The 20,120-nt window shown below is 32.9% G+C and overlaps 3 protein-coding genes across 4 annotated transcripts; 2 read left to right on the plus strand and 1 right to left on the minus strand.

Annotated features, from left to right (window-relative positions):
• The first annotated feature begins 6,053 nt into the window (after positions 1 to 6,053).
• On the plus strand, positions 6,054 to 9,288 carry LOC111916322 (receptor kinase-like protein Xa21). Its single transcript, XM_023911967.3, has 2 exons — positions 6,054 to 8,744; positions 8,836 to 9,288. The coding sequence occupies exons 1-2, from the start codon at positions 6,065 to 6,067 to the stop codon at positions 9,210 to 9,212; spliced, it is 3,057 nt and encodes a 1,018-aa protein (XP_023767735.1). The 5' UTR covers positions 6,054 to 6,064; the 3' UTR covers positions 9,213 to 9,288.
• A 43-nt stretch (positions 9,289 to 9,331) lies between these two features.
• On the minus strand, positions 9,332 to 11,044 carry LOC111916323 (uncharacterized). Its single transcript, XM_023911968.3, has 5 exons — positions 10,888 to 11,044; positions 9,988 to 10,060; positions 9,847 to 9,895; positions 9,641 to 9,764; positions 9,332 to 9,559 (listed from the first exon to the last, which is right to left on the minus strand). Exons 1-5 carry the CDS (start codon positions 10,888 to 10,890, stop codon positions 9,479 to 9,481), a joined length of 330 nt encoding a protein of 109 aa, XP_023767736.1. The 5' UTR covers positions 10,891 to 11,044; the 3' UTR covers positions 9,332 to 9,478.
• Positions 11,045 to 16,261: 5,217 nt separating this feature from the next.
• On the plus strand, positions 16,262 to 19,977 carry LOC111916324 (AT-hook motif nuclear-localized protein 14). 2 transcript variants are annotated; one of them, XM_052768638.1, is made up of 6 exons: positions 16,262 to 16,794; positions 17,098 to 17,150; positions 17,262 to 17,393; positions 18,381 to 18,533; positions 18,606 to 18,891; positions 19,683 to 19,977. In XM_052768638.1, the coding sequence occupies exons 1-6, from the start codon at positions 16,371 to 16,373 to the stop codon at positions 19,778 to 19,780; spliced, it is 1,146 nt and encodes a 381-aa protein (XP_052624598.1). In that variant the 5' UTR covers positions 16,262 to 16,370; the 3' UTR covers positions 19,781 to 19,977. The 2 variants fall into 2 exon arrangements, with proteins under 2 accessions (XP_052624598.1, XP_052624599.1); XM_052768639.1 differs by having other exon boundaries at positions 16,263 to 16,794; positions 19,716 to 19,977.
• The last annotated feature ends 143 nt before the right edge of the window (positions 19,978 to 20,120 follow it).

A 20,120-nucleotide genomic window follows, 5' to 3' on the forward strand; every position in this document is an offset into this window, starting at 1 on the left:
TATTGATATTAATTATAAGTTGATTTATGAATTTAAAATTAATTTAAACGAAATTAATAAAATAAAAAATATTGAAATAACATCATTCAAAGACCTCTGCATCTTGTGGGTAAATAGCATCACCCTTCTCTTTTTGAGATACAAATCTGTTATCAACGATGGTGGCAAGCTCGATTTTTAACAAATTTCAAATGATGATGGTAAGACATTATAGTTGGTCACCACGCAACAATCAACATGGTATTTCTATTCCATATTTTTTTTCTCTACTTCTATGTATTTAATCAAATTTTCATCAATTTTCAATATGGTTTTTGTCAATATGTATTGAACATATAAGTATGATATGATTAGGAGTTGTGCAACCCTCAGTCAGAACGCAACATCTCCTTGTAATTTATGTATTGAACATATAAGTATGATATGTACCGAGGCGAGTAATGTGAACTCGGTCAAAAAACTCGGATTCGGTCAAAATCGGGCCTACTCGGCCTTACTCGGTCAAAATCGGTCAAAAGGTCAAAATTGTCATTAAAAGAGAAAAAATCAAGAGTTTCAAGATTAATATATATAACGCACTTAATGATTTATTATTTAACACACACATGTGATTATTACTAGATATATATCTTAAATTTTCAGTAATTATTCACATAGTGAGACAATTGTGTGTATTTCAGTTTTTATGTATTCATATGTATCTAATTTTGGTTATATATTTCAATCAAATTAAGATTTTAACTTATAATTTTGGCATATATAATTTTCCAAAAAATATAACTACACGAATTACCAAATCTGAGTACTCCCGAGTACTCGCTACTCCCCATTCGGCCGGGCAGGTACCGAGTAGCGAGTTCTACAACCTTGGATATGATTATGAGTTGTGCAAACCTCAGTCAGAACGTAACATCCCCTTATAATTTATGACATCAAACATGTCGAGTTCACTAGTGTGTGTGAATGTTTATATAGGAATTCAAGTACAAGTGAATGCAAGAAGGGAACATTCTCCTTGTAATTCTTGTTGATTGAGCATATTAGATTATTAGTATTATCTCTTTTTGATTCATTTGTGATGGATTTTTACGAGTTTGGTAGTTATTCTGAAACCATTGAGACAATATTGAGGTGCATAAAATACTCATGGAGATAGATCATGCTTTATAATTAAGTTGTTATTAATGTTTTTTTTATTAGAAACAACCAGTCATATAAAAATATAAAAACTCTATGAAAAAACCGGAGAAAATAATCAATTACAAAGGGTTTAAAGGGAATTCTAACCAATTAACCCAACTTAAACACACATTTTCCTATTTCTATTAGAATATCGAATAAAAGAGAACTCTTTAATCGAATAAAAATATCACATTTCTTCAATCGGTCTGTTCCAAACAACAAATCATTCTTAAATCTCCAAATGTACCATATCGGAATGCATACATTAGTGTTGATAATATCCTTCTTCGAATTGATGGCCAACTTATCAATTAAAAAAAACAATCATTGCACCGAACAAACCATATTTGCTGAATATCCATCCACTTGAACACCGCATTCCAAGTTGTAACTCTCGGAGATTGTATTATATGTATTTGAATTTGTATTGTAAAAGATTGTATTATATGTATTTAAATTTGTTTTTGTTATAAGGATAACATGATAATTTTTCTCATCAACAGTTATGTTTATCAACATTAATAAACAAGATTGAATCATTCAATACTCTTAATAGTTCAACATTGAATCATTCAAATTCTACCAAATATCGCATAATATCGCCTTAAAACAACATATGATCATCATTTTAGTAAGTCCATTGTAGCATGCATAACATAACGTTATATGGGTTGCGGTTTGGTCACCAATCTTGTTATTCCAATGTATTTAAGGTTTGAAGAAAATAATTATACTCAATAGGAAATCGCAGGTGGATAGAGGAAATCGTAGTTGGTCAGATGCCATCTGTAATTTTGTCTAGCAAAAAAATGAACATATTCAATTTGTGTGTGTGTGTGTGTGTGTATATATATATAACTAGATTCATGAAAAAACATAAATATTTTGCGAAAATACGAAAACAAATTTTATCTTAAAAAATCAAACACATATACGCATATACTTTAGAAATTAAATTTATTAGCAAGATAATAAGTTATGTTAATATAGATTTAAAGGTGATTTTAAAAAATGTTTTTTTTTTCACGTCTTTAACCATTTTAAATTCAAATTTTCATAATAAAAAAGTGAAAAAACATGTTTTGTTAATATGACACAATTTCTCATGTATCATCGATTATCATCATGTAGTTTAAAATTTGGATGAACTATTGTCTAAAATATAAGGTTGAGGTGACACAAACTCACATGTTTTCATTGTTTTTGCAAATTATTTGTATTTTTGCATGAGTCATCCCCTATATATATATAACACCTAAAAGGTTTAGAACACGAGAACATGTATATTTTTTTGTGATTCCATGTATTCATTTGTGGATAAATGATAAATTTTTACGCACAATCAACATGAATATGTTTTTTCTTTTCAATTGAAATTAAAGACGTAAAAATTTATCATTTCTCCACAAATGAATACATGAAATCACAAATGAATATACTTGTTCTCGCGTTCTCAACCTTTTTGGTGTTCTCATTTGATCCTACTCCTATATATATATATATATATATATATATATATATATATATATATATATATATATATATATATATATATATATATATATATATATATATATATATATATATATAGAGAGAGAGAGAGAGAGAGAGAGAGATTTGGCTATTGTTTGAAATGTAATTAATAAATTGGTTAGATTTATTTTTTTATAAAGGAAAATTATCAGAAAAATCCTAATATTTTCGAAAAAGTTTCATTTTTATCCCAAATTTTTATTTTGAATAGAAAAGTATCGATTATTTCATTTGGCTCAAATTAACAAAAAACTCAAATTTTTGTTCTTTTAACAGGAAATGACATATTATCGTGTAAAATCAAATAATCGGGACTTTTCTGTTCAAAAAATAAAATTTAAAACTAAAGTGAAACTTTTTCTATAATATCAAAGACTTTTCTATTATTTTATTTTATTTTTATTTTTACAAAATAATCAATTAGTGTCATTTTTGGAAGTTTTGGGACAATCCACTCAAAAGAAGTCAGATGTCATCTTCGAATCCTACGTCATGAAAGAAAACATAAAAATTAAAGATAACGCAAGTAAGGTCTTGTGGTATACATACCAAGAAGCCAATCGTTGTCTAGTTGGCAACAAGAGATTCTCATGCACACCACCCCGATGTTCTGTGGTCGGGCGTGATCGTGCTCGTCCGTGCTCCCGACGACGAAATCAAACGGACATTTCTATTGGTTCAATGTTGCAACGGCTAGTTTTGGATTCCAACGGATTTTTTTTTCTTTTTTACCTTTCAAACATATTAACCTTCTTTTATAAATACCACACTTTCTATTAAACATATTCACATAATTTCTTCTTTTTTCTCACAAAATCACACACTTCTTTTATATTATTCCAAAACCAATGGCTCCTAAAAGGATGAATTAGTCAGAAAATGAAGAAGAGAACTTAGCACGAGCATGGGTAGCGGCTTTAGAAGACCCAGTAACGCGTCCTAATTTTTGGATAAAGGTTAGAAACATTTTCCATGAATTAATGGGTTGCCAAAATCGTAGTGTTGATGAAATATGTTCGAAGTATCGCGATATAAAAGCTAAATGCGTTGAATTCAATGGTATTTATAACTTTGTTATAAACAACGTACACGAAGGCGACCTGTTTGCTTTGACCATGAACCAATATGAAGACACGAAACACACACCGTTTAAACACGTTGAAGCTTGGCGAATATTAAGAGAGTGCCCAAAATTTAGTGAGTAAAAATAAGGTTTAAAAGATAGTTTTAAGTTGTTTGTGGTTGTATTTTTAAGGTTTTTTATGTTTTTTTTTTAAATGTTGTTTGTTTTGAATTAATGTAATCTTGTTTTATTAAATAAAAAACTAGTTTAATAAATAAATATGTTTTATTGTGTTTTTTGAATTAAATTTAATTAAAAAAATGTGTTATTGTGTTTTAATGTATTTTTGAATTAAATTTAAATAAAAAAATAAGGTGAGGTGGTAAGTTAGTGGTAGAAGAATGTGGTGCTGATGTGGCACCCACCACATATGTGGTATGTGGTGGGTAACGGATGGTCTAACATAGATAATATTACCTTTGATTACTAAATAATTACCGCAAACTCTAGGTAGGCTTATCCTCTGGCCATGTCTTCCTTCTCATTGGTTTCGAGAGTAACAATACATAGACCTAATTTATTTAAAAATAAAAACTTATAACAACGATAAAGACCTTTTTTATCTAACTCGTCATGGGCCTTAAGGATATTTAATTCCTTAGGACCGGCCCTGACAATAATATAAATAGAATTGTTATGAAGATGATATCTGTGAATCAAGGCATATGAGCTTGCTCGACAAAAATAATTTGAAGCTCAATAAAAATAACTTTACGGTGATAGTTAGTAGTTGGTATGTATGATTCATATATGTCAAATTAACAAAGAAACCGGTAATCCCAGTCATGGATTGGCGAGATTAATATTAACAAACTCGAATAATCGATTACGTCTACAAAACCATTAAGCGTCTAGAATACAAAGTATTGACAATGTATTAACAACCAACGACTAAATTGCTCAAACCTAATCCCGACTTTTAGATTTTCAAAAGTAGATCTGATCCGTTGGATATGGATTGGATACCCAAAACAATTTGAAACCGGAATTTTATCTGAAAAATCATACCATTTCAATCCAATATCCCAAAATCATGACGATCTGAAATCTGATATGGCAAAATTTGCTTTTATTCAATCCAGATTTTATGCACCTATAATGACTTTGACGATAAATTATATGTTTAGCATTACTATCAAAATTATTATTTGAGAAAGTTAAAAGGGAATTTAAAATTTCAAACAAAATCGAGAACATGTTTCATTCATTCTTTTGTATTACTTCGTCAACTTGCGCTTAAATTTTACAAAAAACGCACCTTTTATATAAATAATAAAATTATATGTTAGAAGAGACAAGTATTATACTACTCTAGACTAGTACTCTGGATGTGATTTCTGAATAAATCACGTGTTTCATAATTTTATAAATTAAGTATTACACATGCACAAGTATTCTTGTGCATGTGTTTTCACAATATGCAATATCCATACAGCCCACTACGAAATCCCGTGATTGCAGTTTGGCATACTATGCGTATGTACTTTTTATAAATTTTATCAAGATGGCTAAATCATAGCATGGATTAATAAACGATATATTTTTATTTCAATACATTTAAAAAAAATATATACTGTATATATCATAAAACCCAAAATTCAAACGTATGGCCAAGCGCCATGCTGTTGCAAAGTCTAACGTGAAATAAATCGATCAATCGTAATATAATTCATTTGTTATATACAGAACCTAACCCTATACAGATCCTCCAAAGTCCAAGACGTCCTGAATAAAATAGAATGAACTTTAGTTGACTTTTGACTTTTGAGTTTGCAGCGTTGACTTGAATGGGGTGACCCACAATCAATTTAGCTGGACTTTACTGGGTACGAACTTCAACTCTATCATAATTCATAAATGCGATTCCGTTAAGCAGAATATAATAAGTATCTTTTTATAAATTTAAATATTTAGTTGTTATTAATATTAAAAGATAACATAAATACATAATGTTAATCATAATACATATTGTCGTATAACTGTATGAGTAACGGGTGAATCATCTCAAAATCGAGCTCTTAGATTTCGTAAGAATTATAAATTAGTTCAATAAAAAATAATCCAGTAGTTGACATTGGATTGTGGAAGACAAAACAAAACCAGCCCACTCACGTCATAATCGAACCGGATAATTTTGACTTGGTCAGCTGAGACGCCTCCTTTATATTGAAGAGCAATTTATAGAAAAAAATATCAGATTTGAAAATTGATTTGATTCAAGTAAAAATGAGTGCCAAAACCAAACGGCTATCATTGTTTACGTTTCTATTCGTCACTTTGCTGCACATTGCAGCGTTTTCCTCAGTCGTCCCCACGGCGGCGGCTCAGAACACCACCACCGGTGTCGTAGGTGACCTTGCGGCGTTGCTAGCAATCAAATCCATGATTCAAGATGACCCACAAGGTATCATGACTTCATGGAACGATTCCGTTCAATTCTGCCAATGGCCACGTGTCACTTGCAGCTCCCGCCACCAAAGAGTCACCGCCTTGGACCTCTCTTCTGGAGGCTTAATCGGAACCTTGTCTCCTTCCATCGGAAACCTTAGCTTTCTCAGGTCGATTCGGTTCCATAACAACTCATTTTCCGGCGAGATTCCGCCTGAAATCGGCCGGTTGTTTCGATTAGACGAACTACGTCTTTACAACAACTCTTTTGAAGGCAACATTCCTGCCACCTTAGCTAATTGCTCCAACCTGCAAGCGCTTCACTTAGGTAACAATAACCTAATCGGCAAAATCCCCGATGGGATTGGATCGTTATCCAAGCTAAACTTACTCATTCTTCACCGGAACAATCTAGGAGGTGGGATTCCACTGTTCATCGGAAATCTTACCAGCCTAGATACTCTTTCCCTTGGTAATTGTGGACTCGGGGGAAACATTCCTGATTTCTTCCACCGACTGATTAACCTGAGAAGACTTGCATTGCCCGGAAATAACCTCATTGGCAACCTTCCACCTTCTTTCTACAATCTCTCCGTTTTAGAACAACTATTCCTCGATAGTAATCAACTCTCGGGTAGACTACCCATGAACTTAGGTTCAATCATGCCTCGTCTTCAAGTTCTTTCTATACCCGATAACTTATTTACAGGTCCTCTTCCACCCTCTGTTCTCAGTTCTTCAGAATTAGGAGTCATAGATGCAGCTAGAAACAATTTCTCCGGAAAGCTAGTTATCAATTCCCGGGACGCCTGTAGTTTTGAAATCTTGTCATTAAGTACGAATCATTTCGGGAGTGGGGAAAACGATGAAATGAAATTTATAGATGCTTTGTCGATTTGCAATAACTTAGGAGTGTTGGATCTTGGGTTCAATCAGATGAGAGGTTTCTTGCCGGAATCTCTTGGAAACTTGTCGACTATGTTGTATTTTCTGAGCTTTGGTTCGAATTCTTTTTCCGGTGGCCTTCCGTCATCAGTTGGGAGTCTCTCCGGCCTAACTTCCCTCGACTTGTCGAGTAATCAACTCACCGGCACAATTCCGGCGAGCATCGGCAATCTTGTAAATCTACGGATGCTAGATTTTACAAACAATTCTTTCTCAGGAAACATTCCTGGTTCTTTTGGAAACCTATCGTTACTTATTGAACTTCACATGGGGTTAAATGAACTGAATGGTGCCATTCCATTAAGTTTAGGGAACTGTAACAGGCTGCTAGGGTTAACCCTCGATCGGAATAACCTTACTGGAGACGTTCCTAGTCAACTATTTGAACTCTCGTCGTTATCCATTACGCTAAATTTGGGCAGCAACCATTTATCGGGACAGATTCCCCGAGAGATCGGCGATCTTCAAAACGTAAAAGAAATTATCCTGGCAAACAATCGCTTCTCAGGCAACCTTCCGACCACCCTAGGCAACTGCCGCAGCCTTGAAAACCTAAACATAAGCAACAACTTCTTCCAGGGTTCTCTTCCACCATCGTTGAGCTCTTTACGCGCCCTCCAAAACCTTGACGTTTCACGTAATAACTTCACTGGTCGGATCCCAAGTTATCTGGAAGAAATTCCTTTGGTGAATCTCGATCTATCATTCAATGGTTTTGAAGGGGAGGTATCGAACCAAGGAGTGTTTGGTAACAGATCTTCAGTTTCTGTTATCGGCAACAATGGTCTTTGTGGTGGGCTACCTGAACTCCGGTTACCTAATTGCCCTTCCACAAACCCTAAGAGAAAAAATCGGTTGAGCCTTGCAGTTATATTATCCATCTCGATAGTTTCAGTTCTGATTTGTATAGCCATGGTTTTGTTTTGCGTGTTCTATCGAAGAAGAAAGGAGATTGAAGATGAAGTATCCGAGCCTAATTCTGGGGAATCCTTCGTTCAAGTTTCTTACGAAATGCTACACAAAGCAACCGATGGATTTTCCAACAAGAACTTCATAGGTGAAGGTAGCTTTTCATCAGTTTATAAAGGATACCTCGATAAAGATGATGTGATTGTTGCTATCAAAGTACTAAACCTCCATCGTAAAGGTGGTTCCAAGAGCTTCATATCTGAGTGTGAAGCACTCAGAAACGCCAAACATAGAAACTTAACAAAGGTGATAACTTGTTGCAGTGGGATTGACTTTCAAGGAAACGAATTCAAAGCCATAGTTTATGAGTTCATGTCGAATGGAACTTTAGACCAATGGTTGCATCATGAGGTCCCTCAACTCAATCTCTTACAAAGACTGTCTGTAGCATTAGATGTTGCTTACGCACTTGATTATCTTCATAATCATGGTGGAAAAACAATTGTTCATTGTGATTTGAAACCAAGCAACATTCTACTTGATGAAGACATGGTTGCACATGTTGGAGATTTTGGACTCTCAAAGATTCTTGATTCTGAGCATCAAAACAGGAATCATAGTAGCTCAGTTGGAGTTAGAGGAACCATCGGTTATGCAGCTCCAGGTATGTTATATTCTTAATTCTTAATTTATAACTTGATAACATTATCTCTTGTGAATGGAATTTTAATGAATTTTTTATTTATTTATTGTAGAATATGGGGTTGGAAGCAAGGTGTCAACAAGTGGAGATATGTATAGTTATGGGATTTTGTTGTTGGAGATGATGACAGGTAAGAAACCTACATATGTCATGTTTCAAGATGGTGTCGGTTTACACAACTATGCTAAAGCAGCCATGGATGATGGTTCAGTTGAGGTTATTGATCCAATTCTTCTGAAGGATGATGACATAAGAAGCAATAAGGAAGATAAAGATTATGTGAAAAACGACATGTGTTGCCTTATGTTGCTTAAAATTGGAGTTTCATGCTCCATGGAGTCACCAAGGCATCGAATAGATACAGCTACTGTTATCCATGAGCTTCATCTGATCAAGGATGCCATTTTAGGGAATTCTAATGATTTCTAATCTTCTATTTAAAGTTTTCGAATGTACTTGTATTCTCATATACTTATCATAAAATTAACAACTTTTTGGTAAATAAGTAGCACGTTTGAAGTTAGCATAAAGGTGAGAGAACTCAGAAATAGTGTCACAAAGTACAACATATGAGAAAATAAAAATGAAATTAGCATCCAGCATAGCAGAGCATCAGATAAGGGAAAAATGAATTTTTTGTATACAGAGTGGTTATTGTAACATTTTGTTTCTTCGTGTATTTTACCAAAATATCCTCATAAATTATCTGTTGGAAGTTCCCCTTCAACCTTCTCTTTTGATGACACTACAGTGTGGGTGTTTTTTAACTCTTCAAGCTGCAAAAAAACAAACCTCCATTATTATTATTATTATTATGCTATGATGAGATGAAAAGAATCAACAAAAAGAAAGTATACCTGGTTACATGTTTCTTGATGAAGTGCCAAAAGCTCATTATATCTAATTTGCAAATCAGACATTTCGGCTTGTAATTTTTCATATTCAGACAAGCTAGGACCACCTAGTTTCTGCTGGACAAACCTGTTGACCAAATAATAAGGTTTAAGTTGTTCCACATGAAACATTCAAGAAAAGGAAAAAACAAAGATTCATTTGAACTTACTCAACAGCTGATGAAGGTTTGTCACTCTGTTCATATAAAGCCACAAGAACTACATATGATATAGAAAGTTCAAAAGACAGGTTATTTAGTGAAACAAGTAATGTATCTAATTCTAAACAACATTATCATTATGTGGTCAACCTTTAGTCAAAGCATCTAGAACGCCACTAGAATCTAAATACTTTCTAAAAGCTTCTTTCTTTGCTTCTTTCTCCTGTAAACAAGAAATAGGGTTCAGCAGTTAACAATATGTAGGGTTTGATGTGGATGTGCTCCTAAATCAAATGAAACAACGTGCTTGTAATGATTGAGTAATCACATTATTTTGTAAATCAAGATTCTAAAATTTATGTTTTAGATATGATTATAGAAGCTTATGTTAACTTATACGTGCAGCCATTTCCAAAGGTCTTTTTGGTTCCCTGATGGGATGAAATGCAAAGAGTAAGTCAGATATATGAAAACCAGAAATCGAATGATAGCTTTTTTTTGGTGAGAGATGGCCTAATAGATCTAAACTAAAAAAATGAACTGCATTGCTGATTCTCATTTGATTGCATACAAAATACTAAAAAAAATCAGTTTGTGCAGGTGTGACTGAAACAGTAGATACCCTAATCATGATTTTGGATGTCAAACCCACAATTTTCAAGAACAATACAGCGATTTTATTGCAATTTATAGTACTACCTGTTAAAGAATTGAATTTAATACAAAAAATATTCCCAGAAAATTATAGGAAACCCTTTTGACATCTCAATTGAAAATCGTAGATATTTCCTGAATCGGAGGTATTGGGAATTTGGGATCTCTCATTTTGCATCACCGACAACAAATTTATACGCTAGACTACTCACTTAAGTTGCTAATCCATTCTACAGACACAAATAAGGAGAATCGGGAGGAAAAGGAGCACAACAGTTACTCCGATTTGGTTGCAATAAGAACACACGGATCGATCAAAGCGGTATCTTTATACAATTATGACCAAGTCAGAACTTAAGAGAAGTAAATAAGCGAATAAATTTAGTAAAAACTGACCATTGTTCTTCTACTGAATCATAGATTTGAATCACTGGAATGGAGAGATAGATGTGGAACAACTCGAGCAATAAATGTCGGGAAGGTATGTTTGATGGTATTTCGGGTGGGGAATAACTACCCAAAGATCATCATCTTTTTTATGCAAAAGATAGAAAACCCGAAATACTGTTACAACAAAATTAAAACAATATATAGCAATAAATTGTTTGTAAAATATTTTTGTAAGTATTTATCTATTATACACACTATTAAGAAATTATGAAATTAATCGTGATTTATAATTTATCTACTCTTGTTAAATCTTATAGTAGATATCTAAATTTGACTCAAGCAAATAAATACGAGAAATTTCATCCAATGACCAAAGGTAAGAGATGTCTGAATATTTTGACCATAAAAATTTGAGTTTTGTAAAATGACCAAAGGTAAGAGATGTCTGAATATTTTGACCATAAAAATTTGAGTTTTGTAAAATTACCAGGGGATCCGCAGAGGGGGGTTCTACGGAAACCTTTTACCAGGAATGTGAATATTAACGAGGAATTGAGGTGGCAGGGAAAAAAGACAAAAAAAAAAAAAAAAAAAAAAACAGTTTGTTGCATACTTCCGCAGAGGGGGCTCTGCGGAAAGGTTGCTGAGGCACTGCAAATCTGTTCTTCGTCAGCACACCTATGACTTTGAGGAACTGTTCTTTGGCTAACCATGGCAAAAATTGGGATCGCCTCACCATCCTCGTGTTCTGCCATTCATTGACATCTCTTCTTCGTCTTCTTCCCTTCGTTCCGCAGCAAAGCCCCAACCTCCATTCCAAAAATTCGTCATTTCCGCAGCCAACAAAGTGAGAATCGTTTTTTTTGGTGTGATATTACAATTTTACCTTTCCACCTCATTTCCGCAGAATTACTCACCTTCCTAGTAATGATTTAAGGCTTCCACAGAGCACCCTCTGCGGAAGTGATGGTCATTTACCAAAATCGGTTTTTTTTTAATGGTCAAAATCTTCAAATCCTCTATTCCTTTTGGTTATTTGGCGAATTTTCTCAATGGATACTTTGTGATTCATATCATCAAGATGGCATAAATATACGATGTGAATTTGTTTGGACCGGAATATCTTTCTCGCTTTTTTTCTTTGTATCTAGATAAAATATAGTAAAATTTTTGTTACACATTTTTGTACAGTGAGTAGATTTTTTTATCAACTTAATCAATAATTTAATCACCAATAATTATCAAAAAAAGAAATGGAGAGCATCCTCCTTAACAGTGTTTTAAAAATTGATTCGAACCGGCCGGTTGAACTAGTCGAACCGGGAACCGGGGGTAAGGACAGTTCAATTTGGACCGGTTTTATAACGATTTCCTGACCGGATTTAACCGACCGGTTTTGGTAAAAAACCGGTTCAACCGGTTGAATTGAACCGGAATGGACCGGGTTTGAACGAACATTCTTGGATTTTTGTGTTTGTTTTGTGCTTCTTTGTTTGATTTTAACTTCTATAATGATTGTTTTTATATGTTGAATTCTATTTACGTTTGTAATACTAAAAAGATGACAAGTTTTATAATAAATGTATGCAAGATAATTAAAAACATATAAGAATATAGAACCGGTTTAACCATCCGGTTGAACTGGTTAAACCGGTTGAACCAGAAAACGTAACCCGACCGGTTCAATTAAAAAACCGGTTTTTAAAACATCGCTCCTTAATAAATGAAGGTTTTTTTGCCACATGTCCTCTTTTCCTTCATCTGGACATGCCAGTCTAAGGTAACAAATATCTTTCATAGTAGCTGACGCCTGAAGAACGTCAGGTTAATCGTTCTCGTCATATTAGTCTGGCTGTAACGACTCACATAGAGTAGGGTCCTATTAACACTAGAATTTACAAAGAATATACACTCTGCTAGTTTTATAATATACAAAACTATGTTTCGCATATTTTGTAAACTGAATTTACAACTCCAGTCTCGGGGTTTTAAGACCACAATATCTTTTATATACAAAAAATATAGGATTTTCTGGGAACACCCTCTTTCAGAAACGAACAAAGGAAAACTAAAGAATATGCATGCAATTATACACAATTTTGGAACGAGACTCACAAACTACTTTTTAAAGAAAATATTGGATTTTCTGGAGTTTTACAACTTACTATGAACAAAGATAATACAAAGTTTTCTACAACTGTGCTTATGAACTCACCAACATTCTATGTTGATGCTTTTCAAAAGGACTTGTATTCTCCGGAACTCGGATCTGGACATGTTACTATTTTTAGAGACATCATACTTTTTGGTGATTTTTGTGTAATCAAAGAACAAATACACTTTTGTAAACAATGAATGTTGGTATATTGTATTGTACGATGTTTGGTTGCTATGTATCATTTATATCCAACTACTATGATATTACTCAATGATGTCAACTGCCTACGGACGTTTCCGTTGTCCTGGTTCAGGGTTGTGACAAAGCTAAAGCCCCTCATAACTTAAACGAGCCCGAACTTCCCAAGCCAAGCCTGTCCAAGCTCGGGTTCAACTCGGCTCGTTTATGCCCCTAGTTACTATATATGTCGGAGTCTCAGTCTCTTCGTAATAGCTATTTTTAAGAGTAAACACCTTTGATTCTAGGCATATCTTCAAATAAAATATGGTTGTTTTTTCTTTTAATAATCAATAGTAAATAATCTCACTACAAGAATCCACACCTATGCTGACGACACCTATGCCGACGACAACCGTCTTCTGTACAAGTCAGACTATATCGACGACATGTCGTCGAAATAGGGTTAACCAAATGTCATGTTGACCAAAATCCGACAACATATTGTCTGCGTAGATAGGGCGTGTAAATAAAAAAAATCTCGCTTTTCTGAAAATATATTCCGTCGACAAGTCGTCAGTATAGATTTTATATAAATAATGTCTACTTTTTAAATTTTAATGATGCATATAAAAGAGAAACGATGTTGTGTGTTTTACCTCTATGTTGACGACAAGTCGTCGGAATAGAGGTAGGTCGATCCATGTTAAATGTATGCCGAAAACAAGTCGTTGAAGTATGTTTATTATTATTATTATTATTATTATTATTATTATTATTGTTATTATTATTATTATTTGAAATTTAGCAGGAAAACTCGAAACGACGTCGTGTTTATGTACCCTATGTCGACCTTGGTATATGGTTTCATCTTCTTTGGTACCCTAATCGATCCCATTCACAATCGCCACTTTTCACCACATTCTCTCTTGACGAAAATGTGACTCCGACATATTCCATCAGTTTTTAACTGATAAATTTTTCGTTCCTTCGTGTTTTTGTTGTTTTCTAATGTTTTAGGAAGGTTTTTGAGGATTTTGGGTTTAATTTCGTAGAAAGATTTGAGGTTTTTTGGGGACCAGACATCACCACCATTGTCGGCCACCGTCGTTTGTCCCAACATCATAGGTAAGTTCATTTTAGTCCCATTTTTTTTTTCTGGTTTTGGTTGTATGAAACCAATTCTAGGTATAATTTGTTTTGTATTGAACTGATTTTGCTCATGTTTTATGATTAAGATTCACTAATTTTAGGTATAATTTGTTTGATTTTGTGGTTGTATGTATTGTATGATTGTATGAAAGTAGTATTGTATGATTGAAGGAAACTGGAATTGGATGTCTAAAATATAATATATAGGATTGTGTAAGTTGTTTAGTTTTATTAGTTTGAGTGCATATAAGATGAAGTAATAAAGTGCTTAATTGATAAGTGCTTAAAGTGTTGTATTTCATTTTATGATAAGTGTTTGGTGATTAAATGGTTAAAATGTTAAATTGATAAAGTGCTACACTGATAAATGCTTAATGATAACAATACAATTTAAGAAAAGTACAATGGTATAATTGAATATGAAATGGAAAAAACTCTACATTGATAAGTGCTTGGATAATATGAATATGAAAAAATACAATGCTATAATTCAAAAAAACAACAAAAAGATAAAGAAAAATGAAGATAAAAAAACTAATAACAAAAAGAAGTGAAAATAGAATGCTTTAAGAAAAGTATGTTATTATTAAAGAAAAACTTAACCGCAAATGTATGATTATAATTAATAAAATTATGAAATTGCTAAGAAAATCAAGTTAAACGGTACATTATTTAAACCATAATATTATGTAATATAATATTAAAAGTACAATGCTATAATAGAAAATAAACAAAAGCATGATGTTATAATTAACAAAAGTATGTTAATTTTTTTAATTTTAACATAGTTATAACATTGTATTTTTAATATTATATTAAATAATATTATGGTTTAAATAATGTACCGTTTAATTTATTTTTTTTATTAAAATAAGTTGAATCATTGATTTTAAGTTTAAGCCTCTTCTTTATAATTATCAAAAGCCTAGAAATATATGTCTGGAATTGAGTTATAAATTAATTTCGTGTTGTCACTGTTTTAGGATTGCTTTTTAAATATTTTATCTCATTAATGTGAATGTTTATTACATGATTGTTTGTTTGAGAAAAAATTAATTGTCATTTTCTCTTTGATTGTATCTAAAGGTGTTAATTTTGAAATGTTACCATATTTATATGTTGCAAAGATCGAACCACACTTAGAAGCTCCTCTTTATTATCATCGGTTGTATAATATAATACTACAACGTAATAATCAATATAAAACAAACATAATGTTTTTTAAGTAAATGAAAAAAGTTATTCATTTTTGTTGGTCTATTAAATAGATAAACATAAAAGAATTTTACGTTAAATGATTCATGAATGGTTAATTGAGTATTCAGTTTGTTTACGATCCAAAATTCTTATATTATGTTTTTCATGAATTTAGAGACTCTTTGATATGTTTCTTACTAAGTTTGCAAAGATTAAGTTAAATTTAGACTATTTGATATCTCAATTAGATGCATAAGTCATATAGAATCTGATATGTTTTTTATTGGTCTGATAAAAGGTTGTGCCCGACTTAATTAGGTATTGACGTAATCATATATGACCCAATCAATAAATATCAAACTAGTCCTATTATAATTATTTTGTAGTACCGAATACAAGGTATTTTATTTAAGTTTCATTCCATGTATATTCAAATATGGTATGTTTAATTTATTTTTTTCTCAATTGTAATTTATTGATAACAACTTAATGTATGAGTGTACCAGTATTTGTATATATAGAAAAAAATATAATCCAAATTTATGAAGTATAATAGTTTTGACTTTTTAATACATTTGACCACATTGTTGATCAAGAGTCAAAATTGCGAGGGTCAAACTCCATCAACTGTTCACACCCGCCACCAATCATGCGGCAGAGGATCAACACCTCATCCGAAAGAACTGTAAAATAACACAAACACAAACTAATCCCAATCCAAATTCCTCAAAAATAGGGAAACAATATCAACCGAAATTATAAAATAAATTAAAATTTAAATCTTTTTTTTTCTCACACCATTCTGATGGAACCGGATGACCTTGGTCTAGGCTCCTACTATCACCACCACCACCACCCGCAGCCGCAGCCCCAGCCCCAGCCCCAGCCCCCACCGCAACGCCACCCACACCAGCAACCATCACAACCTCCCACAACCATCACCAATGGAATGCTACAAAACACCAACACCGATCCCAGACCCTCTCAAATACTCTATGCTCATAATTCTGCCCCCTCCGCCGTCTCGTCTCCCTTAGAGACCGCCGTCCGGAGGAAGAGAGGGAGACCCAGAAAGTATGGAACGCCGGAGCAAGCCGCCGCTGCAAAGAGATTATCCTCCTCGTCTTCTCCGTCCACCTCTGTTCCACCTTTGTCGCCGAGGAAAAAGGACTTATCTTTGGGTGTCGGCGGCTCCTCCGCTTCTACTTCTTTCAAGAAATCTTCTCTTGGTGGGTATCTCTTTAACTTCTGTAATTTATACCATTATGAATTAAATCCCATTGAGTTTAAAGGGTTTGTTGAGTATTCTTTTGTTATATTTGCTTTGTATATGAGCTATATGTCTCTGTTCGTTGCTTCTTTCATGCATATGATGCATTGCTTATTGATTTGTGCTTGGAATATCTCCAGATATTACTCCAAACTTTTAATGTGTTTTTTTCAGCAAACATGAATTTGTCCATTGTTGTTTCTTCGATTTAGTTGGAAAATCATCTACAAACTTAACTCCATTTCTTTCTCTGTTAATTTAGGGAACACCGGGCAAGGTTTTATACCTCATGTCATTACAGTGACTGCTGGAGAGGTATGAAATACGAAACTATAATTCCCTTATAGTTTTTGTTGAAGGTGTTAAGTTTAAACAATGCCACACTTTTTGCTTTTTGCTTTTGTGATATTTTTGGATTCTTTGCAGGATATTGGCCAGAAAATCATGTCGTTTATGCAACAAAGTAAGCTAGAGATGTGTGTCCTCTCAGCATCTGGTTCGATTTCTAATGCATCTTTAAGCCAGCCAGCCACATCCGGGGGAAATATTGCTTATGAGGTAAACTAGTTCAAGCACTTTTATATCCACCATTTTTATAGGTTTTATGTTGAAATCCTTTATATAAGTGTTCGCATATTTTTGTCAACATCCAAATTGCTAAACTTTTTAAACTCATAAAAAAATGCACCATCATGACCTTTTAATTTTATAGCATGTTGTCTGACGGTTATAATGGTATACTCATGGTTTTTACGCCATCTCATGGCAGAAATATTAGGTGTGGTGCGTATCATGGCGGGTCAAGACGTGTTATGACACGGGTTTTTTTATGACACTTTTTTTAATGAATAAAACCATTGAATACTGGTTAACTTTTTGTTATTAGGTGCTCATATGACTATTCTAAAAACCAAATACTATATATATATATATATATATATATATATATATATATATATATATATAAAATTGTCGTCTTAAGTTAGATGTTGAAAAACATCTACGTCATGTATGTAAAAGTTTGAGGCTTGACCTAGCCGTCATGCCCCGTCTCACACCATTTACAACCTTGGGTATAATCAATACAACAAGAATAGCTTAGGACCTTTATTGGACAAAAAAAAAATCTAAAGTGGCCAAATATGAACAACAAATAATTAGGTGATAACAATAATAAATTGTTAAAACATTGTAATTTATATAATCTACCAAATTTTCGAAAATTATAATATGAATAATCTACCAAATTATAGCAGCTAAAATTATATATTGATATACAAATAATAAGCTACTATTTATTGAATTTAACCTTAATTTGATGGATAAAAATAATATAAATTAAGGAATTTATATAATTACAAAAAAATATATATGACTAATTAAATTATATAGTAATAATCAACTATAGATATTTTTTGTCCATTAAAGGTCTCTAAACTATTTTTTGTCATAACAATTCTATCACTTTGGCATATCGATAATTTTTTTGTTTCTTTTTTACTTAATGGATTTAACAGAGACACTGAGTTTTTTATTTGATACCAGGGTCGTTTCGAGATCCTATCACTCTGTGGATCATATGTACGTACTGATTTTGGTGGTAGCACGGGTGGATTAAGTGTGTGTCTATCTAGTCAAGACGGGCATATTATAGGCGGCAGCATCGATGGGCCGCTCATAGCCGCGGGCCCCGTGCAGGTATTATTCATTTAAGTTGGGGTGTACTTTTTGCTGTGACATTTATTCTCATATTTTGATTGCTTTTTTCAGGTAATTGTTGGCACCTTTGCTATTGAGGGTAAGAAAGAAGCTGTTACAGTCATAAAAGGTGATGCTTCTACCAAGTTGCCACCACATAATGTCGGGCCGCCACCGGTTCCGAACCTTGGCTTCCTATCGCCGCCAGAGTCTTCCGGAAGAAACGTGGTGGTTAGTGGTGGTGAGGAGCAGCAAAGTATTGATGGGTACCAGTTCATGATTGCCAATAGGAGTTTGCCTGTAGGTGATTGGAGGAATAACAATGATTCAAGGAACACTGGTGGTTATGATTTCTCAGGTATATATCACCCTGCATTTTTGGGTTAATGAAACATCACACAGTTTGGAGTTTTTCTCGGTTATAGAACTGTTTAGAAATATTTTTTGCAAAATAGGGCAGTTTAAATCTATTTGTAAATATGGGGTTGTTTGACAAAAAAAACATGTGGGCGCCCACTTGCATAACAATCTTTTTTAATATATTATTAAACGTTTTTTTTTTTTTTTTTTTTTTTTTTTTTTTTTTTTTTTTATAAATCTAAAAGCATGTTATTTAAAAGAACTTTTTCTTACACTTACTTTCTTTATAAATTTATATTTTAAAGGTTGTTTGGGATTACTTACATAAAACAACTTATACTTTAACTAAATTAACTAAATGTCTATTAGCTATATTAAAATACTGTAGAAAACGGTTGCAAGAGCTTATTGATGCCGAAACTCAATATGTTGATAAATTATTATTTAGTTTTAAAATAAAACAATTTATGCGATACCAAAACACAATAAATGGATAAGTGTAAATATAACAAACTTATCCGAAAATGATTATTTAAGTCGATAAACAAAAGCTATTTTGTGCAATATCCAAGCACTCATTCGCTTATGTTTTCACTTTTTTTTTTATTTATTTATTATAAAGAACTTGTTAATACATTCAAATCAATAACCAGGATTTAAGGCAACTTTAAGTATGCAATTTTTATAATCGACCTTATAGTTTTGTGTCTGATTTATCTTCTAATTTTACAACTCAATAATTTTAGATGACTTTTTCATTACATAAAAAAAGGTGAATGTAAACCGTAGCCCCATGGCTCACGGGAACTTTTGGTTTTGCAGGAAGGGTGAACCATGGGGTGCATCAGTCTCCAAAGAATGGGGATTATGATCGGTTCCAAGACTGAAGCTTTTGGGGGAGTATGGTTAAGGCTTAACCGGTTATGGTTGGAAGTTGTACAGTTAACCCAAAAACATACTTGTCGAATATGTTTTGATGTGTACTTGTAGCAGTTTAGCATATGCTTTACTTGAACTTGTTTTGTTTTGTTGGATTAACTAATGTACCTAAATCATGTTTAAAGTATGCATTTTTTTCTTCCTATTTCTTCTTTCTTATTTGTAAGTTGACATCTAATTTCACATTGATTTTGGTGTTTATTATTTTTGAAGAAATTCACTATAAGATTATATGCCAATTCAGAGTGAGATTTTCTAACTACTTACCACATTTACACCTAGATTTGG

This window comes from Lactuca sativa, chromosome 2 (genome assembly GCF_002870075.4).
Source record: "Lactuca sativa cultivar Salinas chromosome 2, Lsat_Salinas_v11, whole genome shotgun sequence".
Lineage (NCBI taxonomy): Eukaryota > Viridiplantae > Streptophyta > Magnoliopsida > Asterales > Asteraceae > Lactuca > Lactuca sativa.

Excerpts from the sequence above, each read along its gene's own strand:
- LOC111916322 (XM_023911967.3), top strand. The coding sequence starts at position 6,065 with ATGAGTGCCAAAACCAAACGGCTATCATTGTTTACGTTTCTATTCGTC. Across the intron at positions 8,745-8,835 it reads CATCGGTTATGCAGCTCCAG|AATATGGGGTTGGAAGCAAG; the intron begins GTATGTTATATT and ends TATTTATTGTAG.
- LOC111916323 (XM_023911968.3), bottom strand. Across the intron at positions 9,896-9,987 it reads TCTAGATGCTTTGACTAAAG|TTCTTGTGGCTTTATATGAA; the intron begins GTTGACCACATA and ends TATCATATGTAG. Across the intron at positions 9,560-9,640 it reads ATCAAGAAACATGTAACCAG|CTTGAAGAGTTAAAAAACAC; the intron begins GTATACTTTCTT and ends GTTTTTTTGCAG.
- LOC111916324 (XM_052768638.1), top strand. The coding sequence starts at position 16,371 with ATGGAACCGGATGACCTTGGTCTAGGCTCCTACTATCACCACCACCAC. Across the intron at positions 17,151-17,261 it reads TTACAGTGACTGCTGGAGAG|GATATTGGCCAGAAAATCAT; the intron begins GTATGAAATACG and ends GATTCTTTGCAG. Across the intron at positions 18,892-19,682 it reads TGGTGGTTATGATTTCTCAG|CCCCATGGCTCACGGGAACT; the intron begins GTATATATCACC and ends TGTAAACCGTAG.